The sequence below is a fragment of the Pagrus pagrus genome, assembly GCF_965226575.1.
Source record: "Pagrus pagrus genome assembly, chromosome: 17".
NCBI lineage: Eukaryota > Metazoa > Chordata > Actinopteri > Spariformes > Sparidae > Pagrus > Pagrus pagrus.
This window is the reverse complement of record NC_140201.1, coordinates 9,264,192-9,291,231: the sequence shown is the minus strand read 5'-3', so window position 1 is coordinate 9,291,231 and position 27,040 is coordinate 9,264,192. Positions and strand designations below refer to the sequence as shown.

Genomic DNA, 27,040 nt, shown 5'->3' with positions numbered 1-27,040 from the left:
AGGAAGAGTATGAAATCTTAATTAAGCTGGTGCGTCTGCGAATCGGTTCCCCCCAGCTACAAAGGTGGGAGTCGCACTGTTCTCAGCACCGTCGTCTCACTCCAGGCCTCACCGCCACACTGCGTCGAGCCAGCTCCCATTTTCTCAGTAAATGACATTAGATTAAGTATTTTGTATTTACTCCCTCTGAGGTGCGACAGTGAAAATCAATAGGCTTTAAATACCTCTATTGAGGTTGATTTCCCTTAGTGAGACCCATGCTGGAGTGATGGAACAGAATACAAGATTTTTTGGGAGTTGCAATAGTTTATTTGAATTGGTTGATGTCTTATCTGCTCTCTCTCTCTCTCTCTGTCTCCCTCTTTACAGCTTACAGCACTTTCTTCATCGTGGGTCTGGTTTTGTCAATGCAGATCCCTTTTGTCGGCTTCCAGCCAATCAGGACAAGCGAGCACATGGCTGCTGCCGGTAAGTCCCACCCTCTCTACATCGGGAGTGTCTGATCCTGCATTCCTCTACAAAGTTTCAGCATGAAATCCGCCTAGAAAGCCAGTGGTAGTCGATCTTTTTGGTGTAACCTGGTTTAGCAAATGCACCTGGCTGGCAGTGTTGTCACGATACTGATACTGAAATTTCAATACCTTGAAAAATATCTATTCTACACCGATTTTGATTTTATCGGGGACATTTGACACAACATTGAGAGAGAGAGAGTGGAAATTTAAGATTCATTATAAGATAAACATAACAAGGCATGACGAAGAGATACAAGTTTTCGTTGTAAGTATCAGAGAACATCAGAAAGACTTTAGTAACCATCAAATCTTTTCTCTTTCGATTCAGCCTTTTAAAATAATCTGTGTCATCTTGCTGTTGGAGAAGAGAGAGTGAGAAAGTGCGGCTGGTACTGCTGTATCAATACTTCAGAAAATGAGTACTGAATTTGTTTCAAATATTCAGTATCAATATGTATAGATATTTTTGCATTTAGTTTGTTTTTTAAACACTCGTAGGTGGCAATATTTTGGATTTAATCCCAATGCCAATAGGGAACTTGATAATGTTAATGAGGAAAAATAAGTTGGTTACCTTGCTCAGAAGTTGGAGGTGTGCAGCCTGTCACCTGCAGCTTACTGTGGCTGCGCCTTCTTGTTTCATTCCTGCCTGTATTACATCAAACTGATGTAATTTTAATAGTGGTACAATAACAACAGTGCTAAGTGCTAACCTCACTGACAAACATTGCATATCCTGGGCCTACTTTAATAATACAAATCAACTTGTCTTTCACCAGTCAAATGTTTTTATTGTGAAGCTGCAACAGCTGGAAACCTTTCCAACGTAATCTGTAACACTTGTGCTGCCACAAGTTTATTAACCGCTGGAAACATTTCCTCACTGTGGCAACTCTGTGTTCAGAGTGGGATGATGAATTTTCCTCCTAAATGTATGACTCTGTCATACCTTTCTCACAAAATGTCAGAGTCTCTACAACATGGCATAGCCCTCAAATTTACTGTTTCCTTTCACTCTCACCAGCCTCCCTTCACTGTGCACTACCTGGCACTAACAAAGTGGTCCACTAGCTGGTAACATAATGATAGGTTTAGCGGTTAAAAGGCCACATTTTTCCTTGATGACTTGAAGGGTGATTATTGGACTTATTCATCAGGGGGCAAAGAAACACAACTCCAAACGAATGCTAATGATGCTTTGTGTCAGCTCAGTGTCTAGATACCGACTGTGCAAGTAAATGCAGGTTTAATGCTACATTTACTTTTGTTGAATTACAGAGGAATTGTTTGCATTTTAACACTTAATCGAACATTCCTGTGTAAAGTTTCTGAGCTGAATGTCTGTCCGGGTTTTGTACGAGGACACATTGATTCGGTTCGTATTTCACAGCTTCCAAGTCAACTTCTAACCTTCCCTGACCCCGACAACAAATTTGTGCTGCAAAACACAGGGGAAGGTTCAGGCTGACTGCTGTAATTCGCGTATTAAAGGGGTCACTTTACATAAGCCACTAGCTTGTTTTCAAAGCACCGTGGATGCACACAGTTTAAGATAGGTTGGCTACGGCGGGAATCGAATCCCCTCTGACAGAGTTAGTCATGCTCTGTGTGTAGAACAACACGGGACCCTCTCAGAATACATTTGCAAAATAAAAAAATAAGTAAACAGCTTCACATGCCACCCATATGGGTTTAGCACTTTAAGTACTTTTCATTTTTGGCTCGTGGGTGGTTTATTAAAGCTTGTTCAGTTTCGCCTCTCAAGAGTGGGCCCATCTGCTGCCCGACAGCGCGGATGGGTGCGTATGTATGTGTGTGATTCTTGTGTTCATTTACATCCAGATCGGGAGAGGACTGTCGTAGGCAGCTTTATGAAGACTGAGCAGCACCTTTTTTTTTTTTTTTTTTATTCTCTCAACACTGCAGCAGGCGTACATTGAAGTGTCCCTGTTTTCCTGGGTGTCTACAACACAAACGGCATTATGAGTGGCTTTGAAGAATGCACCACCAAAAAAAAATCCGCTCTGCCTCTCTCTCTGTTCTTGGCTCCCCCCTCCTTCTATCTCTCAAAGAGCGAGTGTGTTTTCATGTCGCCGAGGTAGCAGCTGCTCAGAACATCTGGTGGTAGCATTCGGGGAGCACAGTGGGAGACAGGAAGAGAGTGACAGAGCCACGGTCGGTACCCTTGAGATGTCAGCCCCTCAGGCAGGCAGGCAGGGTGGCATAGAGTGACAAGCGTGTTAGCACCACGGCGGCTCACCAGGAGGCAGGCAGGGGCTTAACCTTGGAAATGGGTGAGACCTGCCGTGGGCCGGAGGAGTGGGGCGAACACACACAAGTTTTGTCAAAGGGATAGTAGGTGACGAAAGAGAGGGAAACCAGGCCTCTATTCAATTTTTTATGTCAAATTCACCATACAAACAAAATACACAGCGGAGAAAACAGCACTGAGAAAGTGTCAGAGCAAAGAAATGGTGGAAAGAAGTGTGACCAAAGTGGGGCTGCAAGAAGAAAGACAAGGCGAGGGAAAGAGAAGGGCTTATTCACACAAATCTGTCTCATGCATTTGAGATATGTTGTCCTGCAGTATTTGTCTTTCACATCTGCAACCAAAGGGGGCTATCCCAAACTGCTTTGTCGTGATTTGTGCCTAACTGACGATGGCACTTCTTAACCACGTGAACCTGCTTTGTACCCTGCAGGCGGCAGCATGAATCGGGGCCTCCTCAAATATTCAGCGCGAGTTTCCTTTTGTATGTTTGCTCATGCTTTGGTGTTTCTGTCTGTGGCTTTTTCTCAGGTGTGTTTGCACTTCTACAAGCCTACGCCTTCCTGCAGTACCTGAAGGACAGGCTGACCAGACAGGAGTTCCAGACGCTGTTCTTCCTCGGTGTCTCACTCGCTGCCGGCATAGTCTTCCTCACCGTGATCTATCTCACATACACAGGTCTGTATTTGCGTCTGCTCACATGGTTTCATAGTAGTGATTAGTCAAGATATGACTGGAAACAAACTCTAATTGTATTTCTTTTTTGTCCTTGTAAGTAGAGCTGAAACTGTTGTGTTATTAAGAGCATAATAATCATTTCAGTGAATTTTTTAAAGGTTAAGTTCACCCAGAAACTATAATTCGGTCATTCGCGCTGAAGTAGGTGGATGTTTCGTTGTCCACAAAACATTTCTGGAGCTTCACAGCAAAACATCATTCCAGCATTCCCCTAAATAACTGAAGTAGACGGGGACAGCAACCAAAAAAAACATAAAATGGCCCCATACAGCTCATTGGGCATAATGCGAGTCTCTAGAAACCCTGAGATTTCAAATTGATTTTGAAAAGATGTTATTTAAAGCTGAAATCTTCACTGTAGCTGCTAAGCTACACCACACCCCGTCTAAAGTGGTTACTTGAGGGTGTAAAATAACGTCTTTCGAAATCAATTTGGGATCTCGGGTAATCTTGGCTGTGAAGCTCCAGAAATATTTTATGGACTACGAAACTTCACCCGACTTTTTGCTGGCATGGGGGTGAGTAGATAATGAATGCATTTACATTTTTGGGTGAACTTATCATTAAAGCAAAAATGGCTTCAGTTTTTGGGTTTCAGCTTCACAGTGTTGTCCATTTTTTTGCCATTGCAAATCACATGTTTTTGGGTTTTAGATCGTTAGTCAGGCAAAACGAACAAACTGAAGACATCACCTCCAACATTTTTCACAATTTACTGACATTTAATGGGCTATATGATTGAATAAATAATCAACAGTCTCATGTTTTTGACACAAAACATAATCATTGGTCGTAGCTCCCCTTTCTAAACAATTTTCGTCATTTGCAACCAATGTCATGGCTCTGCAAATTGGATGACCTCTCATTAGTCACGATGCATATTATTCAACATCAACAAACAACAACATTTTAAATTGGAAATAAATTGCAGTCCTGTTTTAATGAATGCTCTACTACTGAATATCTTGCAGTTAATATGTTTACACTGACAGGCTGTTACAGATCTCATTATAGTTAACCTGGCTGTGCATTATTCTCTTATCAAAACACACAACTACGTACATAATAATAATCAGCTTTCGGTGAGTATTTCCATGTAAGCTAACCCTACTAATGAATTTTTATTAAATTAATTTGTCTTGGAAATATGCCCACACAATCCAGAAATATATACATCTTTAAATGCAGCAAATTAATGTAAACACATTTAATTAAAACCTCCTTCATGTTGTTTTAGTTGCACTTTGAAATCAGTCAGAGCAAGTATGGGAAATGATTAAGACGCTGTTATGTTGGCTTTTCATCTTTTAATAACGTGCGGATGTTTAAACCAAGCTACCGTCAACAAAAACCTACGTCTAATGTCCCCTAGTGTCACTGCCGACATCACTCATCAATCACAATGCAACTTATATCACTTTCAGTAAAATAGTTTGATAGTACACAGCTGATGATTAATGTTTTCACCCCCATCTGTTTGTGTGCCTTTTTAGAACAGTATGTTATGAATTTGGCGGAGATTTGTCCACAAATTGCCTTTTGTGCAGGGATCAGTTGATTAGTTTTTGATGGCGATCCAGATCCGGGATTCGAGCCATTTTAGATTTTGTTTTCCGTTTTTTTTAGCCAAAAGTTTACATGTTCGTACACTATCCCCCGATGATCTGACCCCCAGGCCTCCCCACTGGGTCGCTAATCAGCATTTGGTTTAAACCTGGAAGCCAAATGATAAACAAATATAAACTGCTATGGATACTGCAGCTTGTTGGAGAAGTTTGAGAAACACTAAGGATTGTGCTCTCCCCGAGAGCCTTTATGTGAACTTGTATTCGGTTTCTTTCTTTCTTTTTCTTTTTTTGGCCCGGCTGAACCCTGAAGTGCACAGCCAGCTGGTTGAACTTTGTCCTTGTTAATGTTTTTCTCCATTATTTTCTGCTCCGCCTGGGTTTTTGGGGCCTCAGCGGAGGCCTCAAGGTTTCAGACCTTTCAGTGTTGCCTCCTTGCAATTTATTGATTTGCGTCTCCTGCTGAAGTGTTCAGATTTAAGATGACATACTCACAATCTTGACCTATTCATAAGATGCAAATGGCTGCTTGTCGTATTTCAAAAGCAATAATAGATGGAGAATTTGGTGCAAGCCATTTTTACACACCTTTTTATAGCAGCACACTGGCTTAGCTTCTCTTTTTCTAGTGGTTCATTACCTCGGAGTGCTCCCAAGAAAGCTAAAGTAGTTTACTATGTACGAAGAGTGCTCCCTTATCCCCTAAGGCTGTGTATACACACATCTTCTGTAGTGAGTAATGAGCCTTAACAAAGAATGTGACTGTTTTTTTTACCTGACATCATACATCAGTTTTCTCACCTTGAGTAAGGCAGCAGATAATTTACTCGCCCTAACCAACAATCTGACATTCTGTCACTGCAGATTATGTAAACACTGCAGCCAGGCCTTTCGCCTAGTGCAGAGGGATGGTGGCACTTCACATCCACAGTAATATTACAGTCCTTAGATCGGTTGCCTGCCTGTTTTTAGAACTGATTGGCTCTCATGTGAATACAGTCTGGTGAGGTTTCTGCCTCCATCAGACGTCTGGTAAACGTTGTGATCCATCAGCCATCTGAATTGAGCAGTGGGAGCCGGTGACTATTTGGTAATGTGCCAGTTTTGCAGTGAAACTGCGCATGTCCTTCTCCGGCTGTCAGACTTTTTCATCTCATAAGAATCTCTTAGAGTAGACGGGTGGGCTTCCTCAGTATCTTAAACATGGAGCCAAGTATTGATTGGTTAAATCAGTGTCATCCTTTAAATCACCTCTAAAAAATAAAAATATCTCCTTCATTCCTCTTATACTGCTTTTTTCACATCTTTTTCTTGCCGGCTTTGGTTCAGAGGTTTGTAGCATCTTATTTTAAACGTGTTCTGTTTGTACGATGGCAGGGGTGATTATGTTATTATACACATTAAGGCATCAAAGGACATGGTGCAGCTATGTCACTGCAAACGTCATAACATTTAAAATATGGGGCTAAAGCTCGTGTTGTCTGTGCACATGTGAGTGTGTGAGTGGCTGCGTGAGCCCCCAGGCAACAGTTCAGAGCTGAAATGTATTCGAGATCAAAGCTTCACTAAAATAAGACATTTGCATGCGCACATGAAATACCCAGTATGGTCTAATTTGCAGCTTAAATGGTTTCAGTTACATTTGTAAACAAGTCAATTTCTGTAATTAAGAACCATCAATAGAATACATTTCAGCACTGACACATTTTCTCTGAGGTTTTTCTTGGTTTTGGGCTACAGCTGAGGCAGAAAGTTCTGCTTTTATTTTTTTAGATGCTGGACTTCATGTGCTATTCAAGGCCCTGAAAACCTGAAGTATTTTCTCAGTAAGCTTCCGAATACATTATAAAGGAGAGGGTTAGGGTTATCTGATTTTTTTTTTTAACAGTCATTTCTGTATTTCACATTTTTCTGTGCTCGATGGTTTAAAGTGGGCTCAGCTCAGTTAGTAGGAAGTGATGTTCAGCAGCAGCATTTGAATCAACTTGCAGTCGTTTATAAATGATGGCCAACCGTCAGTCATATCTGATCAAACACAACTGTACAGTCCTAATGGACCGGTTTCTCTGAGGTTTTGAGTCTTAAAGTTGGTCTGTGGAGTTTTCTCGCAAAACAAACATGTTTACATTTAGGGTTTTAATCAAAATATGGGTCCTTGATGCCCGAACATGTACTGAAGGCATTTCCCTCCTTATAAAACATTTGCAGAGCAGATTTATTTTATATTTAAAATGTAATTTCCTTACATCCATGTTTGCTAGTTAGCTCTCTTCTTCTTCCCCACTGTTGTTATTGTTTTTGGCACATTACGGCTCCCACCTGTTCACGTTGATCTGCATAAATGTGTCTTTTCATGCACAAAAGAAACAAAACAAAGACTAAAACATGATCTCATTGGGCTCCCAGTGGGCTCCACAGGGTCCCTTTAAACTCTTAAAATATAAAGACAAAAAAATTCTGTTTATTTTCTGAACTCTACCTTGATTGCTGCTTTTTTAGTCATGAATATTTATTGTTTTAGAGAAATAAGTAACATCAAACATCGAGTATCCAGGGGCTCTGAATAAGCAGCTGCACATTACCACATTATTCAGTATTTTTTGGTTTAGTCCATTGCAATGTCCTCAGGCAATCTTTGCTACACATTTCTGAAGGCCTGTAGGTCAGATGGTGCTAACCAATTTATTTTTTATTCAAAGCTGCACAATTGGGTTGAGTTTGCCTTGTAAATAATTGCACTTTGCTGTGACAAAGTGCAATCTAATGGAAAGATTTCCAAGCTGTATTAATATATTTTCCCATGATTTACGACCTTCGCCTGGCTTTAATGCAGTTCAACAAACTTCCTACATGTCTACCAACAGTTCTCGTAGCAAGCAGTAAAAGGAAAAGCGTTATTCTTTTTCCTTATTGATTGTGTTTCCTCTCTTTCTTCAGGATACATCGCTCCGTGGAGTGGTCGTTTCTACTCTCTCTGGGACACCGGGTAAGCTCTGCTGACCTTCACACTCTCACTGTCGATGGAGCACTTGTTCAATCGAGTGCATGTGTGTGTTTTCTATGGCAGCTATAAACCCCCTCCGCACCATCCCAGAGGGGGGAAACAGCACAGCACAGCACAGCATAGACGTTGTGTTGAACCATTGTCTTGCTTCCAAATAGCACCAGGCACCCTGTGTTCTCCAAATGCACTGCAACGTGTTTGATATTTCAGCACACCCAATCAATTCTTCCCCTCCCCACCCGCCCCCCTCGTCTGCTGACTGAAGCAGTACGGGATAGTTTTTTCTTTCCTCTGGAGGCTGATACTAATTTCTTAATGTGCTGTGTGTTTTCTCTTTCCCAGCTGTGATCACAAAACACTTTAGAGAGAAATATTTAAAATCGTGTAGAAACTGCTGTGTAAAAGAACGTAATGAATTCAGGGAACAACCGCATCTGACAAACTAACAGCAGACGAAGAGCATCTCTCGTCTTTAATGCTAAATGTGTTCATGTTTTAGCATAAGCATGCTGGGGAGGTAAATTATCTTTTTTTTTTCCCCTTCATAATTCTCGAGTTAATCAGGAGGATCTATTGTATAATTTGTCTCGACATTCCCATTGCGCTCAACCCAACATGAATTACATCCTGTCTGTCTCCCCCTCCCCCTCTATCTGTCCTCCCTCCCTCCCTCCTTCTCTCTCCAGCTATGCTAAGATCCATATCCCCATCATAGCATCGGTTTCGGAGCACCAGCCGACGACGTGGGTGTCTTTCTTCTTCGACCTCCACATCCTGGTCTGCACGTTCCCCGCAGGCCTCTGGTTCTGTATCAAGAACGTCAATGATGAACGAGTGTTTGGTAGGAATTTATTTTGTTGTTCACAGCTCTGCAGCTTCTGAAAATATGTTTTCAAACCTTAATTTCCACTGTGGCAGGGAGATGCTGTTTCTGGAGGTGTTTAGACCTTGTCCTAATTCCCATCTGTATTTTTTCATTTAATGGTATCCTCTATCTTAATTAATATGTTAACGCAAGACCCAAGTGTTTGTTTTCATCACCAATTTGGTCGACTGGACCCATTTGGATCCCCTGATTTTTCATTTCGGGCAACCATGACGTTGAAATTTTGTGTTTTCAGTGAACTATCTCAACAAATGTTCGAATAATTGCCATTAAATTTGACACACACCGTCATGTTCCCCTCAGGATGAATTGTATTAAGTTTGATGAGCCCGTGACTTTTCCTCAAGCTCCATCATCATCATCATTATTCTCTTTACAAGCCGAAATCTTCACTTGTAACTGCTAAGCTAAAGGCATTAGCACACACCCCGTCCGAAGTGGCTGCACAAGCTCGACTACACCTTTTCAAATCAGTTTGGGATCTTGAGGCTTCTGAGACTCACGATTACACCAGATGAGCTTCATGGATCCATTTCATGCTTTCAGTTGTTTAGTACAATGCTGCAACACTGTTTTGCTGTGAAGCTCCAGAAATGTTTCGTGAACTACAAAACTTCACCTGACTTTCCATCGGCGTATGGTTGAGTAGATAATGGCTGAATTTTCATTTTTGGGTCAACTCATCCTTAAAGTGCAGCCTCATAGAGCTGCAAGGGTGGCTAGAGGCGCTTCTTGATTCAGTTAGTTTGGCACTAGGGCAGCCTCCAAATACTACAAAACCTGTGAGCCTTGGACTCTGTTGAAACCAGTCTTTAAGTAAATTAATTTAAGCTGCAGATTTTATTATCAGTATTCTCAACAGCATGCTTTTTAGCTTCTGCCCACTGTTAGCGTCAGATGTAATCGCTTTTCAACTCTGTGTTTTGATTTTGTTTACTAAAATGCACCAAGGGAGACGTTGTTCACTTCCCACCTGTACACAAGCTTGTCCCTTTTGACTTTTTATCAGAGAATTAGATATTTTCTAACACAGTTTATCGTTTATGATGCCGATGAGTCAACCTGGAGAGTTGAATATTTCCAACCAAGCTTTTGAAGTGCTCCGACTGTCAGTCTTCAGATATGGTCTATGGAGAAAATTAGCTTGTCATATGACTCAATTTTTTCATCACCTATTCGTCAGCATGAGTATTATAGTTCTTTAGTCACTAACATCTTCTGTTTCAGTCATTTATCTGCTTAATTAACAGCTTGCTATGATTAACATGCGTTTTTTGTAAATGGTATATCATGAGACAAACGAACCAGCACAGTGCTGCCTCGCTCTGTCTGCAGTATTGTGATGTGCTCTGAACTTCCATCCGCCTGACAGAAAAAAACATCGAGGGGACTGAACTTCTTTTTAAGAAAAAGGAAGAAAAAACAACTCAAAACTTTTATGTTTTCAGAGTAAGACAGCCACGATCAAGGGCACAGAACCTTTGAGCGCTAGAAACAGTCCTTCAACAGTCTGTTTCTCCCTCAGACTTAATCAGCCTATTACAGCTATTGATTAGACATGCACCTGTTGAGCCGGGTCGGCTCTTTTCAAGGACGGAAAGCAGCCAGCGCTGTTTCCATTTAGGGTTTGAGCTGTGCCGAGCCAACATAGACTGATTATGCTGCGTTACTCTAACAACTCAATTTCTCTCCGCCATGTCTTTATCTCCGTCTCACACTCTCTGCCCCATTTCCCTGTCCCTCCTTTACATTCATGCCGTCTTTCTCCTGTCTGACCCTTCTCTGTACTTTGTTTTCCCTCTCTCCCCACACCCCTCGCCTCTCACTCACCTCCTCCTCCTTTTTCTATTTCCTTCCAGTGGCCTTGTACGCCATCAGTGCGGTCTATTTTGCCGGTGTGATGGTGCGCCTGATGCTGACACTGACTCCGGTGGTGTGCATGCTGTCAGCGGTGGCTTTCTCCAGCGTCTTTGAGCATTACATGGGAGATGACACGAAGAGGGAGAAGCCCCCAGCCGAAGACAGCAGCGACGAGGACGACAAGAGGAATTCTGGGAATCTTTATGACAAGGTCAACCGAGACAGAATAATTGTCGAAATTCACATGAACATCTATAGAAATGTCATTCTTTGCACTCAAAGCTCTGCAGCAGATGTTATTAAAATGCTGACGGTCAAATGCCTGAAGTTTAATGCTGGAATACCACAGCAGACAAAAAGGGACAAAACAAGTCACTGAGATATTTTGTAAAGTTTGTCATTGACCTTGCATCGTCTTTTGAGGAGAAGTTTTGCACTTGTCCGTTGCATGTGTGTCAGCTTCCCTCTTGAGTTACGCGTGCCAGTTTGTGTCAACTGTGATTTAACTGTGATTCAGCTGCAACTGCTTGATATTGTTGCCATAATTTTAGTTGTTGGACTGCTCCCAGTCCACCACGTAATCACATCATTTTTATGTGGCACCCACAAATATCCCTCCTTTTGGAAGGTGATGCTGAAGCAACAATTTATGGTGCGTAACAATTTTGTGAAGTTTAAAGCCAATTTTTGAACATCAGGACATCAATTTTGAAAGTCTGCTCGTGGGGCGTATATAGTGCCTGTAACACATCCCTGCTTTGAAGCTTTGGGGTCACGCGGATGTACACTATTGCACACAATGTGATACAAATTCTGATGCACATTTTTGCTGATAGTTGTTGGTACTAACATGTTTAAAAAGGTCAAATGTGCTAATCATAGCTCAAAAGGGGCCAGCTACTAGCCAAAGTGATAGTGAGTGAAAATCTATGAGTGGGAGGCAACATTTTAGCATTCTCTCGCCATTTGCCAGTGGGGAAAAAAGTTAATTTTGCACCCTGCTGTCAATAATGGCAAAGCTTCTCATAAGAGCCAGCTGCCAGTCAAACTGTCGGCTACTTTACTATATTAATTTTTGACTCTAATCAAATAGTTTTAATTGCCAAGTTGCGATCTGCTGTGTGAATGGGAGGTTGTGTCCTGCTGAGTAGATAATGGAGAGTCGTCGTCAGTGCTTGACAAATGTTAGCAAAATAATTGGTGACAAAACACATTAAGAAGGGCATTGATTGCGCAGACTGGGCACATCCTCATTAGACGAGCTGCTTCAGAAAAAAACTGGTGGCAGCGACTAGACAATTGTGCAGTAAGTATTAAGAAGTCCACTGAAAGTGCTGCATTTCCCACATATGCCACACTGACGTTTATTGGCTCAGTGAGTGAAAGTATGATTGAATTATCTTTATTTACTTTCCACAGCAGAGCCATCACTAAGGCAGCTCAAACACCATTTAAACAGACGATGTTGTCGGAGTAGTAGGCCCATGTCTTATGAACTGTAATTTTTACAGTTCAAAATGTCCTCGGATGCTTTTGTACTTTTTGTCAAGGACTAGTTATGCAAACTAATGTCAGATGCCCCAAATAATATTAGCTATTTATAGACTGTGTGGGCTAAAACACACAAGCTGCCTCATTCTTCCTTACAATGATTCACATCATGTTTGGATTAAACAGACTCTTTAAAATATGCAACATCAAGATCAGGGCCACCGAATTTGGGCTTGTATGGACAACATTTTTCTCCCCTCCGACCTCCTACCTGGCTACTTTCTCCCCCCTGGCTGGCAACTTACATATCCTTATGAAAAGCCTTGTAATGGAGAAGTCTGCGAGTAGCAATGCAGGTTTTTTAGGTCAGAAATACTTTCAGTCAAGTCGTGGGAGTAACAACAATGACAACTCTTCAGGGTGCCTTTACACGTCTTGGCATGTACTCCTTTTTTACCAATGTCATTCCTACAATATTGTTGCAATATCGATATCAAGTTATAACCGATTTGGTCAGATATATTGTGATATTTGATTTAGTCGTCTAGACCAAACATGTATGGAGCACTGTTGAGAAGATTTCAAAACATGAGGTATATATTGTATATCGCAATATGGCCTAAAAATACCATGAAATTATTATATTTTAAGGCCAAACCGACGAGCCGTACAAGCAATATATCCAATGTCGTCAACATATCATGTTTAGTGTTAAAAGGTTTGTTAGCGAACTGATTTTGTCTTCTAAAATAGTGATAGTGAGTCAGTTAATTAGTTGGACTTTATTTATTCACTAGGTTCATTAAGAAACATCTCCTTTACAAGAGGGATCTGAGAGAAAAAGTACATATATATCTTCACACACTAATTAAAACAGTCACAAATTTTATTAAAGATATGAGGAAGTACCATTTTACAGTCCCGCGCTTTCGAATTAGTGTCTGTGACTTCAGTTTAATGTCTCTTTGTCATCTTTTTTTGCACAAAGTTCAAATTATTTCCTCTTGTCTACATCTGTCTCGGCTCATCATTAGCCACAGTCAGCGAGTAATTGGAGGTGCTGGTAAAGAAAAATGTTCATACTGTGCAGATTTCTTCCTCCCTGGAGATTTCACGGCTCTAACAATCCTCTGCTGCTTGTATAAAATAATATTAACTCATCACACAGCATGGAAAACTTGAGGATGCTCGAAGATACTTTGCTCAATTAGTTCATTCAATAATTTATTGCACTCAATAATTCATCCCCCTGAAACGCTGCAGACTTTGCCGCCCATCGTAATAGAGTTTGTCTCCCCCTGCAGGCTGGCAAGGTGCGCAAGCATGTGTCGGAGCAGGAGAAGGCTGAAGAGGGTTTGGGTCCGAACATCAAGTCCATCGTCACCATGCTCATGTTGATGCTGCTGATGATGTTCGCGGTCCACTGCACCTGGGTCACCAGCAACGCCTACTCCAGTCCCAGCGTGGTGCTCGCCTCGTACAACCACGACGGGTACTGATTACACATGCACGCACGCTCTTCAGTTGTAACGCCGTAATGGATGTTAAATAACCAGGAGGAGCGGAGTGTGTAGTAGTTTGTAATGCGAACGGACGGCTTTGCTCCACCTTGCATGCAAATGTGCACGTGTGTGAGTGTGAAGGAACACACAGAGCAGCAGGCGGCAGGGAACAAATGTATATTTCATAAGATTTGTGGAAATATTGATATGTGCACCTTTTGAGCATTAATATGATTGCTTAACTTAGTGTTTCTAGGTCACAGGAAGCATCTGTGGACCATCTCTGAATTCACAAAAAGCTGCTACATTATTCTCTCAGAGTCTTTACAGGCATAATTATTCTCTTTAAGCATTATGGAGGAAAAATTGAAGGCCAAGACTAAATGCTCGACGCAAGTTCTCATACATATATTAATGAAACCATGGCACTTCTCAGACAATGCTTTAGCCATGCTACAGGGAGCAGCGTGGATGTCACTTTGCCGTTTTCTCTCTCACCCAAACACTCATAATATGATTACCATACCTTCTGTTAATTGGTTGCCTGGCTTTATGTCTGCGCCCGCTCCTTGAGGAGAATTTAGGCCGTGAAACGTTCAAAGTGTGAGGTGTTTTTTAACCCTCGGTTTATTATGCATGGATGCTCTATTTTGATTCAAAGTCTGAGCTGAAATATTAATAGCCTCCGCAGCCATATGCCTGTCAACGCTGTTACCTGTCAACCTTTGTTTTCTCGTTAGGACGCGTAACATCCTGGATGACTTCAGGGAGGCCTACTACTGGCTGAGACAGAATACAGACGAGCATGCGCGCGTCATGTCGTGGTGGGACTACGGCTACCAAATAGCCGGCATGGCCAACAGGACCACACTGGTGGATAATAACACTTGGAACAACAGTCACATCGCGCTGGTGAGCCCTTTTATCTGTTTCGTCTTCATCTCTTTGCTTTTTTTTTTTTTTCAGAGGAACAAATAATTTCTTCCAGCAGCAACTGGGTGATTAGCATCCTCTTCAGTGAATTTTTTATGTAATTGCCACATTGTATAAACCCTCTGCTTCCAACAAGCCTCACATTCTTGTTTGCTTAAACTTTTTCCATTGACTTTTCACTGTAGGGGGATTTCAGTTAATTGCTGTCAGGTTCTGTGGCTTTGATTTATTTTTTCCTATCTTCTGCTGAATGTAGGGGAATGTTTTTGTCTTGTAGTTAAGTCTGTTGAAGCCCTACAGCTTTCGTCTCTCTTACTTTTTACCTGCTGATTGTTGTCTCTTCAGCATCTGTCCACTAGAAATGCAATTACAGAGACTGCAAGACGGATCTGTTTAGTAATCCCATCGCCGTATTGAAGCGTCATGTCTGTGAAACACCAATTAAAGCACCACTTGTCTTTCTGTTTCTAGGTGGGGAAAGCCATGTCGTCCAACGAGAGCGCAGCCTACCAAATCATGAGGTCGCTGGACGTGGACTACGTTCTGATTATCTTCGGAGGTGTAATCGGCTACTCGGGAGACGATATAAACAAGTTCCTGTGGATGGTGAGGATAGCGGAGGGAGAGCACCCCAAAGACATCAGGGTGAGTGAGAGACACCTTCCCTCCACTGCAGAGATTCTCCAGGAGATCATGTACCGAGCACTTACACAGCAGAGAAATCAATGTTTGCTTTTCGTTCTAACACACTGAGACTTTATATTGAAGCTCAAGGACAGACTGTGTCTATCCTGCTGTGCTGCATCCAAGACACATTATGCGCGAGTCGGAGGCACATTCTGAGCAGCAACCTCTTTTTCAATAGAGATAATGTCAAATTCACATTTTTCAAGTTCCAGATGTTCCCGTTTTCTTTTTTTGTCTGAATTCTCAACATATGAATGCCACAGCTGACACTTCTCCAGCACACAACTGCGAGTTAGAGCCACAAAAACATGCATTCAAGGAATCAGGCTTCACAGAGAAAGCTGCGTGCACATGCAGCAAGTCAGTAATCAGATAGCTCCCCAGCCTTATCTCGGAGGCAATACACAGCTCTCAAGGCTGCTTTGTGTTAGTTTCATTTTTACCTGCATCACTGTGCGTATAACGATTTTTCCTATCATGACACTTCAGCTGTCACCACCTTACTTTGCCTGTGTGAAGCCTTAAGACGCTGCTTAGAGTATAGATGGCCAAGGAAACGTCTCTCCAGGAGAGATGTAGCTGAAGAGACCGTGTTCTCCAGTCTCCCACAACTGTGATTATTAGATAGCAGTAGTGGCAGGGTGTTATTTTTGGTAGTTGTTCCACATCCATCCCTGTCGGTCTTAGTCTTGAATGAATGTAGAGGAAACACTTCCTACAATGATCTGACATTAAAGGAATCAGTTTACTGGACCAAATCAAGTGCAAAAGACGGTAGATACCACTCACATTTCTGTATGGCTGCTATGATGTCACCAGATGGTTAGCCTAGCTTAGCATAAAGACTACAAAGCCTACCGATGTCCAAATGCAACAAAATCCGCCTAACAGAACCTCTAAAGATGAAGACAACTGCAAAGTTATATCTGATTAATGTAATCTGTACAAAAAATGCTATGAAATTACTTCAGCATCTACATTACTAATGTTCTCGACGTCTTCCTTCTTGTCTTCTTCAGGAGAGTGACTACTTCACTCCTCAGGGAGAGTTCAGAGTGGACAAGGCCGGTTCACCAACTCTGCTCAACTGCCTCATGTACAAGATGTCCTACTATCGATTTGGCGAAATGCAGGTGAGGAGAGGAGCTCTGTCGAAAAGGCCTGATGTTCCTTTCTGGCCGAGTTAACATCCTGCATATCTTCGATCGATTTTTTTTTTTCATCTGCAGGTGTGAGGGCACGGCTAGAGACAAAGGTTTTTTTCAGGGTTATGATCCCCTTCACAGGTACAAATAATGAGTTGCAGCTCTGCGCCAAGATCAGAAAATAACAAGCAGCTGCTGTAGCCAGAGAGGTAAAAAAATAAAATGGAGCTACTGTATTATGCAGCTTCAGCTGAGAATAACAACCAGCTGCCATCACCAAAGGTGTAAAAGTTGTTGCTACTGTATCCTAAAAGCAGAGATGGCTGACACACAGGTGGAAGAGGATTTAAGGGGATGCCTTTGGGAGCTCCTGAGGTTCGGAAAGGGAGCGGGTGGGGGTGTTGGGTTGGAAAGAAGGAACGGATGAAGGAGAAGGAATGTGACGGATTGGCGTAAGCTTTGAAATGTGCCACGGCTACTTCTGGCAGGTAGCAGAGAAGAGATGAGAGGAATCCTTCTTGCTAGGTGCTTACATCCCCGCTGTAGATGCAGCCCGGACAACAGCTCAGCTCGACAGACAGCTAATGCTCCGTTGTAGCTCTGTGTTTCGGGGGGAAAGCGATGGAAGAGAGTAAGGCGCAGATGGAAGCGGAGGACAGGAGGGAGTGAGCCCAGCGAGAGAAGAAAGAAAGTCAGAGTAAGAGAGGGGGTGGATTAGCTTCACGGAAACAGGATGTGACAAGGTGAAACGCAGGCTTAGAGGACATCATGAAAAAGACAATGAGTAGAGTGGGGAGAATCACGCAGGATAGTTGAGGATGGAGTTTGCAGCAGTGAGATTAAAGGATAATACTGACGATGCATAATACATGCAGAATACAAAGTATGTAATAATAGAAGCAAAAATCTACTCCATTATTTCTCTTTCCTAACGTTTACACAAGTTGGACAGCGCTAATAAATACAAATCGAGAGACTAAACTATTGTGACTAAAAATAATTTAATGTCTCACACGCTGTCCTCGGGAAGCAGCCTGAAGGCATGAACGAGATGCTAATGTACTGTAGAAGTGGTACCTGAAGGGAGAGGGAGAGTGGACTCTGAAGAGAGGAGAGAGAAAAAGGGAGGAAGGGGAAGGTCGATGGCGACTGTAGCTTTTAGAATAGAGGTGACAAGGGCGAACCGAGTGTGAGGAGGACACAGTCAGAGCAGCACAGTAAGAAGTTGCAAGTGGCTCATACAGCGAGTAAATGTAACAGTCGCCAAAGGGCAGACGCTGCTCGGTAATTAAAAGTGCTATTAAACTTTTTGTTTTTCTTTTATAATCGTGTTTGTTCTCGTCTTTATCTCTTCGGCAGTAATGTTTGAAATGGCAACACTGCAGTGGGCTGAGATGAAATAAAAAGAGGAGACTTTTTCAGACACGATGTTATAATCGTCTTTACAAAGAGAAGTTAAATGCGACTTCATTTTAATCTGAAGGAAGGAGTAGTTCACATTTGATGAACATTTTAAACACGCAGCTAGCTAATTAGTCTAATGACGTCATTTTTCCGTCACCCAGCTGGACTTCAGGACGCCTCCGGGCTTCGACCGAACACGCAACGCCGAGATCGGCAACAAGGACATCAAGTTCAAGCACCTGGAAGAGGCGTTCACCTCGGAGCACTGGCTGGTCAGGATCTACAAGGTCAAGAAGCTGGACAACCGAGAGCCGCTGGACCACAAGCTGCGCAGTGTGGTGCCCAAGCAGAAGTACACCTCCAAAAAGGTAGCACTCATGTTTTGATGCTCAGTGGTTAATTTGCCCTCCAGGTTTGGAGAGATTCATTTAGGGTTTGTTAGTAAATAACGATCCTGCCTGTGTTGACAATCTAAATGCAAATTGTGAGTACCATTGAAGAGCAGCTTCACACGTTGGTGTAGTTTGGAAACAAACTTGACAAAAAGCGTATTTTTCCCACTGGTTGTGAGTCCACCTTCACTGACATCCACGTGGTGATTCAGAGCTGGTTGAACTGCTGCTAACTTAACTTACAGAGGCAGAACAGGAGCAATGAATGAGGGAGGATATACATTTATCTGAAACACTGTCTCCGTCTCCCTTCTGATCATGAGGACAGAATCACCTGGTTTTTACGCCTCCGTGCCAGCGACAGCCGTGACTGAAGGCATTATGTTTTCGGGTTGTCCATCCCATTCTTATCTGTAGAGCATTTTTTGGTGGTCAAAGGTCACTGTGACCTCAAAAAACACACGTATGGACATAAATCAACAGTTTATATGATGAGTGCAGCAAAGTTTTACACAAATGTCTTCATCTTTTATCATTTTTTATCCCAAAGGTCAACTTCACTGTGACATCGTAATGTTCTGCAAAATATGTTCCGGCCATTATTCAACGGCGTAGCTCAGGAACGGTAACTCGACTGGTGTGCGGAGGCATACAACCGCAAAACAGTCATTCTAGTTCAGATTTAATTTTATCTTATTAATTTAATTTCATATTGAGGACAGAATCAACGGATGTTTTTCTGGGAAAAAGACCTAAAGCTTGTACATTTTCTAGCAAAGTCACTTTAATTTACGAACTTAAATAAGGTTCTCTTGAATTATTATTCACGGTAATAAAGTCTCCATCATTTCTGTCACCGCAGTCGTAAAATGATACGAGTAGATTCTGTTTGACGAGTCAGAAGTTTAATCAAAGTCATATAAATAAATCACATCGCATAAATTCTCAATGAAACTCCTTTTTACCTTCATTGTTTGCCGTTTGATTTATTGTTTTTTCTGTCCCTCCGTCCAGACGGCCAAGAGGAAGCGAGGACACATCAAGAACAAGCTCGCCCTGAGGAAAGGCAAGAAATTACAAAAGAAATAATGATGATGAAACTCTTCTGGGAAAACAAAAACGAAATGCGAAGAAAACCTCGAACAACCAATGAAGAAGAACACAGGGGCCGTTTATCTGGCACTTGGTCTCAAGCGCTTCCCATTAGAGCGCCCCCGTGTGTTGAGGAAGTTGAAGTGTCATATCTGGCTAGCTCCAGAACTGTTGTCTGTTTTATCCTAAGGATCTTTGTCTGGCTTTTTTTCTCCTGTTTTTGTTTTTTCTGTTTTTGTTTTTTTTTACTTTGTACTTGAATGTGTGGCAAGGCATAGGGCTGCTCTACTTGGTTCGGCGTCGATTAATTTTTTTTTGTGGTACGTTTAATAAACTGCTTATCAGTACGGGGGTGAGAGGAGGCAGAGGGGGAAACGAGAGAAGACTAGGAACATTTGCACCAAAGACCCATCGACCTTGCTCCATGGCACATGTGAACTCATTACTGAGAGTGAGGAAGCGCAGGGGGTGAAAAGCTGAGGACTTGTTCCTGACACGTGTACAGAGGACAGTATGCGGTATGGAGGAACGTCACTGTCTTTCTAGACACAGTCCATCTGTAATATTAACCTTTTTATCATCATCATCATCTCCTTTAATGTCTGCCTGGCTCCCCCGACCTTCTTTTTCAACAAATTCTTTAGACAAAAAAAAATTGGCCTAATATGTAAATATGTGATGTAAAGAAAATGTCTAAAAGGATGATAATATATTGGATTGTTGTGGTGATTTTTAAATATGCAGTTTTTTTTTTGTTTTTCCTCTTAATTTCTCTATGTGATTGTTTCGGGTTTTTTTTGTACGGCAGCAAATCGAACAGTGAATGCAATAATTCTTGTACAGAGGGGCTTGAGATTTTGTTGAAAGAATGAATGTGAATTTTTACGATGTTCCCCCCCACCCCCAGCCCCCTCTTTTTCATAAATTGCATAGATTGTACATTTCTGCTGCTAGGGTTTTAAAGACAGAAGCAAGCAACTGTGTGTAAAAAGTAGTGATAATAAATTAGGCCTCCCTTCCTGCAGAGGGAGCTCTTCTAGTTCAAGCGTGCAAAGCCTAGTGCCTCATCACTGGTCATCGTCGCCTCATGATTTTGTGACTGTCTCTGATTTGTTAGCGTTTCTGTTTTTTGTATCATAGCAGCGGGTCGGGTGCTTCAAACCAGAATGAGGCATTGGAAACCGGACGTTTTCTTAAGATTGTCTGGAAAAAGACTGGTGAACTGTGAAGGGGGTGTAGTTAGTACACAGGCACTGAAAGTGAAACTAGGAAAGACGAGAGCTTCCATCTTTGTCTGTGACGACGGTGGACTAACAACCATCTTTAGAGCTGTGTCCTAATCCCATACTGCATACGAGTCTTAAAAGCTATCTGCTAAATTGTTTGTTCACACTGTAGAAATAACCGCTGTTCTCAGATATGTTAGTAAACATATTAGGGCTGCAACTAAGTCTTATTAAGCAATTATTTGTTTGTCAATAAAATGTCAGAAAATCAGTTTCCCGGAGCTCAAAGTGATGTTAAATATCATGTTTTGTCCAACTCAAAGTCCAAAACCCCAAAATATTCTCTGTAGTTTATTTTATAAAAGAGACGTGAGCAGTAAATCCTCACTGGAGAAGCTGCAACGAGCAGATGTTCAAAATAATTCACTAATTGTCTCACCTCTAATGCAAGTTGTTCACATTATAGATAAAGTTATTCTTGACAATATACCGGTAAGAAGTAGGGCTGCACCTAACAATTATTTTCATCATTTTATTTGACTCTAAAAAGTTGGAAATGAAACTTTGTGGAGTTTCTGTGTCGTGCTTGAAGCCGGTGGTTAGTTTCTGTTAGCAGTTTCTAAACTAATGTTAGCTACTGTTGCTCTCTGTTAGCAGAGCGGAGAGTGGACACACGCTTGTTTAGGCAACTGAGAGAGACGGCGAAGGTCTCATTTTTCACGGCACATTACAATCTGCTCACATACGGCCAATAAAAATGTTGCTACAAACTAGTTTTTAGTCTGACCAACCGTCAAAAACTAAGTATCCAATTTACACTGAAAAAAATCCTCCTACATTTCCCATGATGCACCTCTATAGCATTTTACATTATCCCTCCCCAAAGGTTCGAATGGCCCTTTAATTTTCTAGCGTGCAAACTAGATTTGATCGATTTTGAGAACGTTTCATGGACACAGTCGACAAACAATACTCAGTCTTTACAATATTAGTATAAAGTAGCACTGCTAATGATTCATTTCTTTATTGATTGATCAGTTGATTATCATCTATCCATAAAATATTACAAAACAGGAAAATTGTGACTAGGAATTTTCGTCCAAGCTGATATTTAATAAAAAAGACGAAGAAAAACAACCAACCACTTAACCGGTTAATAAAAAAATAGTTTATTCTGTCACTTGATTTATCGATGAGTCGCCCGATTGTTCCAGCTCCGGCGTGCGAGGTGGTATAACGTTAGGACACAGCTTTAACGAGCTGTAACCTTTGACTCGTTACTCTGCGGGCACTGCACTGTTCTTTGTGTCTGGGGTTTCTTCAGATGTCTGAACACTAAAGGAGTTTCTGTGTGTGCACGCTTCAGCAAATTTGTTATCAAATAAGTGACACATCAAAAGACTAACACATCATACAGCTGTACTTGTTTTGTCACATCTCACAGAAAGTGACTTTTATTAGTATCACCTGCTTGTTTTTTCCTCCGTGTATTTTATTATTTTAAATTGTGTCTGAAATGCTTTGTTCTTTCTTCACTTTGATCTCGTGTCACCGTTTCAGGCTTTCAGACCTTCGACACAACGCCACATTGTGATTCACACAACGCCTAAAACTGTGTCGCGTCCTTTTTGATTTCTCATTTGTCGAGAGAAGAGAGTTCAGACTAAGCCTTAATGTGATGTGCAGTTTGTTTTTGCCCTCTTATGTTTTCATCCTTTCTTACATTTTGTGTCACTTAAGAGCGGCGGAAAAGTTCTTCCTCTACTAAGTTTAACTCATCTCTTAGTAGCTCAGTGCCGTCTGACCCCGACACCGTTTTATGTTTGATGAAATCCCTCCCTCACCTTCAAAGTTTACATTTTTACATTGTTGTTCTGTTCAGCCATCTTTAAATATACACTTTAATGAAAACCTGTGTGTATGTTGTTGTTATTGATGCATCCTCCTCCTGAAACCAAAGCATTATAAAGGGTAATTAATGGACAGCACATTCGGTATATTCACATTTTGCAAACCGAGGTGAACAGGAAGCCAACCACTTGATGGCAGCATTAGCCTCTGGATGAAGACATTACCTTCTGAGTCTACAACAGCATGTGTAAAGCCTGATGTAACTCTCACACTGGTGGGGATGGTTGGCGTTGGGTTAAAGAGGCATGTGACTGTGCGATCACGAGCTGGAGTCCTTTGGTATGTGGGTAAATAACGGTGGGATTATGTGAAGTCCAGCTCTTATCTTGACTTGAGTGAGGCACTGAAACCCAGTTTTTCCAGAGCTGAACTATGGTGCGTAGGTATACTTATGAAGCAGCATGCTAGCCCTGAGTTGAATCTGTAAAAGCTGAGGGTGTAATGTTGTGAATAACTGCATCCAAACAAGCGTTAAATAAGATATCTCTAACGAGGTTGGTGCTGCAGGGGGTCGTTATAAAGAGTTGCATGAATCAAAACTGAAGAGACAAACTCAAGTATCCTCACGTCCTTAATAGGCAATTACTGCCGAATTTAATTAATGTTTATGCCGGTTTGATTCATTGTAATAAGTTAATAATGCTCTTTGAATGTGTCATAAATAATTAATTTCCATAATCTGAGCACAGTGGATAGTGTGTGACAGTTGTGTAGGAAGTCAGTCAGTTAAGGGAACTTGGGATCCATTTTTGTATCTTACCAATACAACAGGTGCTTTCCTTTGGCCCGGGGTCCACTATTACGTTTCCATTCTTGACCCTGCAAGGGGAAAAGTTTGGGCACACCTGGTGTAACCTGTATTTACTAATCAGCAGCCTAAATGTGCCATAAACATACAGATCACATGTTTGATCTCAGTGTGTGCCATGTGTGCATGTTAATGTCATGGTACCATGTTGATACTCAGTGTGACACGATTAGCCTCTTAGCCCACGTACAGTAAGCATGCCAAATCAAGCTTCTTCTTTTTTTATTGTGCTTATGTAACCGTGCAATCATTAGCATATTTTCTATGTTTGCATTAATCACCAGGTTGAGGGGAACTTGGTCATTAGATTTAAAGTGTCCTTTTGAGAGAGGATTCTTGGATATCGCTGGCTGGAGTGTGATTAAAGGTTAGGGGACCACCAAAGTTGCTACAGTTCGTCCTCCAGGTACTGTACAGTGACTATTTGTACTAAATTCATCTTCCATCCTCTTCTTCAGGATTAGACAGGCTAGTCCATGTTGCACCACTAATGGGGGTAAATAGTGCGACTGTGCTTTGTCCTGCGATGTGAAAGATAAAATGCTGCACAGGTCCTCGGGCTGTGTGGTGAGTGAGCAGTAGCAGTGTTCAGCTGAATGCAGGACATTATAAATTCAGGACATCACGAGAAGACATGTTTAATTAACAAAAAGATAGAAGGTCTTTATTATTAATGAACAATCCCTCCTTTATCCACAATCACTATCTACTTCAGTGAGTCTGAATCCTTTTGGATATAAAAACAAAACATCTTGTCAGTTTCATGTAAGGCGAGTGTCATAAAACAGTAATGAACAGTGGTTTGCTGATGGTTTGTTCTCTCTACTGTCATGGCATAAGCTACAAATAGGCATACGGTAAATTCATCTGGTTTAAAATATGGATACTATTTGAAAATTAAAGGGAAATTCCAGTATTTTTAAAACTTGGGCCTTATATTTACATGTTTAAGTGTGTAAATGACAGCAGCGGTGTAATCCGACCATCAAACTCATGTCCATTAAAAGTGCCTGTTTTTTGCCACTGACATTACGGTAACGTTTCTACAAAGATGGACCTTTTTGTCATTATAATGTCCTTTTTATAACCAGAAACACAAGTCTAATGAAATCACATGAGAGGTGAGTTGTTGCAACAAGAAGATGGTGAAAAACGGTTGAAGAGAGGCATCTGGGAGTTCACTCAGAGCAGCAATAATTTATGTCCTCAGTCATCGCTGCAGCTCTAACAACTCACCACTCGCGAGACTTCTCCTTGAGCAAGACTTGTGGTTGTTTCTGGTTACAAAAGGATCTCAGTATTTAACAAAAAGGTCCGTCTGTGTAGGAAAAACAACCTCATTCTCTCAGTGGCAAAAACCAGACAGACTTTTGGTGGACGAAACTTTGACGGTCGCAGTTGCCCCGGAGGATTACACTGCAGCCGTGTCGCGGCCGCCAGCTGAGATGATCTACCGGACCGATCACAAAGCATTTGGTAAATGTGAACTATTGGCTATTTAGATACAGACGATATTCCTGTTTCTGCCCTGAAAAAGACAATATTCCACTAATATTCCCGTTTACATGCAGCCGTGCACACTCTGAATTACTGCACATAGGCGCATATTCCCAATGCATAAACAGTGCTCCTAAAACAAGAACAATACCGGCACATTGATCAGAAAATGCTACATTCGGAATAAGACCTGATTATTATCCAAACTGAATATGCTGTTTACATGACCTGTATTCGGAATAATAGTGGAAAATTTGTAAACGTAGCCTTTTACACACCAAAACATGTAAACATAAGGCCCAGAGTTTAAAAATACACCGAATACCCCCTTTAAAGTGAAGGAACAACTGAAAGAGCAGGCAGTGCAGAGTTTGTGAACTTCCTTTCATGAAAAAAATAATAATTTAAGGCCATAAGAAATCAAATTTCAGTGAAGAACAACATCAAACTGTTACTCGCTATTCCACTTTTTTCTGTATAGGGAAGCCATGAGGTTTGAACACTGGCCACACGGATGTGTCCATGTCAGATGTGGACTGTGAAGACGTCAGTGCCACAGGAGTGATGATGCATTTCCTTTTTATTTTTTATCCAACAGGCTGATTACCCCAGTTCCCAGTGATTTGTTATTCCGGTGGATTATCCTCTTCACAGAGGCAACCTTCCAGCGACCCCCAGATGTGAAAACATGGTTGTGTGTTTCCTCCTCATCCATATTCATCACCACGGGCAACCTAAGGAGGAGTATTAACTTCGGGGGGGGGGTGCGAGGCCGGGTGAGCAGCGGCAGCCTAATTACACGAGTGGCATCTTCGGGGGCGCAGATACAGAAAGGATTTAGAAAAGACCCGGGAGTGTTTTTTGTTTTGGAGTGGAAAAAAAGTGACTAATGGCTGGAATAGCTGCATAAGAGAGGCAGTAATGGAAATGTGAAAGGTCTGTTATGTGGAGGCGTCGATACTGTGAATGGAGCGGCGCGGTGAAGTAAAACACAAAGAGCACGTGTAGCCAACAGTACAAGATGAGAAAAGTAGCATACTATTAAAAATGTGCCCGAGTACATTCATAGTGCAGACGAAAACAATCAGGACTTTCTAGTAGCTCGCTGTATAATAATATATACTAACACATAAACTAATGTCGTACATTTGTTCCTTTTACCTCTGGATTCATATGTTCAGGTGTTTCCCCGTAAAGCTCTTAGAGACCACCCTGATTGGTAAAAGCCATAGATACAAAATATTAAATTTATTTCTATGGTAAAAGTGCTTTTATAAACAACTCTTTTACAGCTACAGTATTACGTGTTACAGGGTATCGATTCATTCTAACGCTGCTTTACAAACTAAAAGCCCGGAAACCAAATATCGACAATGTCTGAGGAAACATATTGATCGTAAAAACAAAACGACAAAGCAAAACACCAGTGGCAAACTTCATACTGTGCGTGTGCAAAAAAGGCCTTTGCAAGGTGAAAAATAGAAATACTCTACTTTGAATAGTAATACTATTAACTGTATATAAAAATGTACTTTGTCCCCAAGAGCTGCGACCACCATCTTGGTTCTAACAGTGGAGATCCCTTTGGCACCTTGCTTGTTTCCTGTTTGTGTGTCACTCTGGGAGTCTTTAGCTCGGGTCCGCGTGTCTCCGGAGGTCACCGCTCCCTTTGCTTGACTTCCCGCCCTCGGCGCCGAGAGGCGGGAGCTCAGTTATTGTCCGTGAGAAGAGAGAGTCGCTCTGCTGTCAGGTCGACTTCCACAGGGGTTTGTTGTAGATCCAGCCTTCTCCCTGCAGGAGCGAAGGAGAGAAGTGAGAAGAGGAAAAATACTTTGAAGAAAGTTACAGCTTAAAGCTTTGAGCGTCAGATATAAAGGGGCAGTTCACCCAAATTACCGAAAGTAGCACGACGAAAAACGACTTAAACACTTTATAGTAACCATCATTAAAGGGTAACTGCACCCATTTACTCCATAAAACTCTCAGACAGAAATTTCAGAAACCAGAACTGCCCAGTTAGCACCACAGGTAAGTGAAAAATGTTTTGTTTTGTTTTATTTCTCAGCCGTGTCCTCTATCACTGCCTCGTTCTCCGCTCTGTAGTGAGCAGTTATC

The 27,040-nt window shown here is 41.7% G+C and overlaps 2 protein-coding genes across 3 annotated transcripts in view; one reads left to right on the top strand and one right to left on the bottom strand.

Moving 5' to 3' along the window:
• Positions 1-22,624, top strand: part of LOC311273352 (dolichyl-diphosphooligosaccharide--protein glycosyltransferase subunit STT3B) — an 87,823-nt gene extending 65,199 nt beyond the window's left edge. Inside the window, exons 6-16 of the mRNA XM_084380361.1 lie at positions 370-468; positions 3,316-3,462; positions 8,025-8,073; positions 8,778-8,932; positions 10,837-11,048; positions 13,633-13,820; positions 14,571-14,742; positions 15,235-15,408; positions 16,470-16,583; positions 18,161-18,367; positions 19,406-22,624. Coding sequence (XP_084236487.1) covers positions 370-468; positions 3,316-3,462; positions 8,025-8,073; positions 8,778-8,932; positions 10,837-11,048; positions 13,633-13,820; positions 14,571-14,742; positions 15,235-15,408; positions 16,470-16,583; positions 18,161-18,367; positions 19,406-19,480 — 1,592 coding nt within the window. The 3' untranslated portion in view covers positions 19,481-22,624. The remainder of the gene's footprint in view (positions 1-369; positions 469-3,315; positions 3,463-8,024; positions 8,074-8,777; positions 8,933-10,836; positions 11,049-13,632; positions 13,821-14,570; positions 14,743-15,234; positions 15,409-16,469; positions 16,584-18,160; positions 18,368-19,405) is intronic.
• Positions 22,625-24,050: 1,426 nt separating this feature from the next.
• The window catches only part of osbpl10a (oxysterol binding protein-like 10a), a 66,563-nt gene continuing 63,573 nt past the window's right edge, over positions 24,051-27,040 (bottom strand). For both annotated transcript variants that reach the window (XM_084379215.1, XM_084379214.1), the window contains one exon: positions 24,051-26,716. In XM_084379215.1, coding sequence (XP_084235341.1) covers positions 26,672-26,716 — 45 coding nt within the window. In that variant the 3' untranslated portion in view covers positions 24,051-26,671. The remainder of the gene's footprint in view (positions 26,717-27,040) is intronic.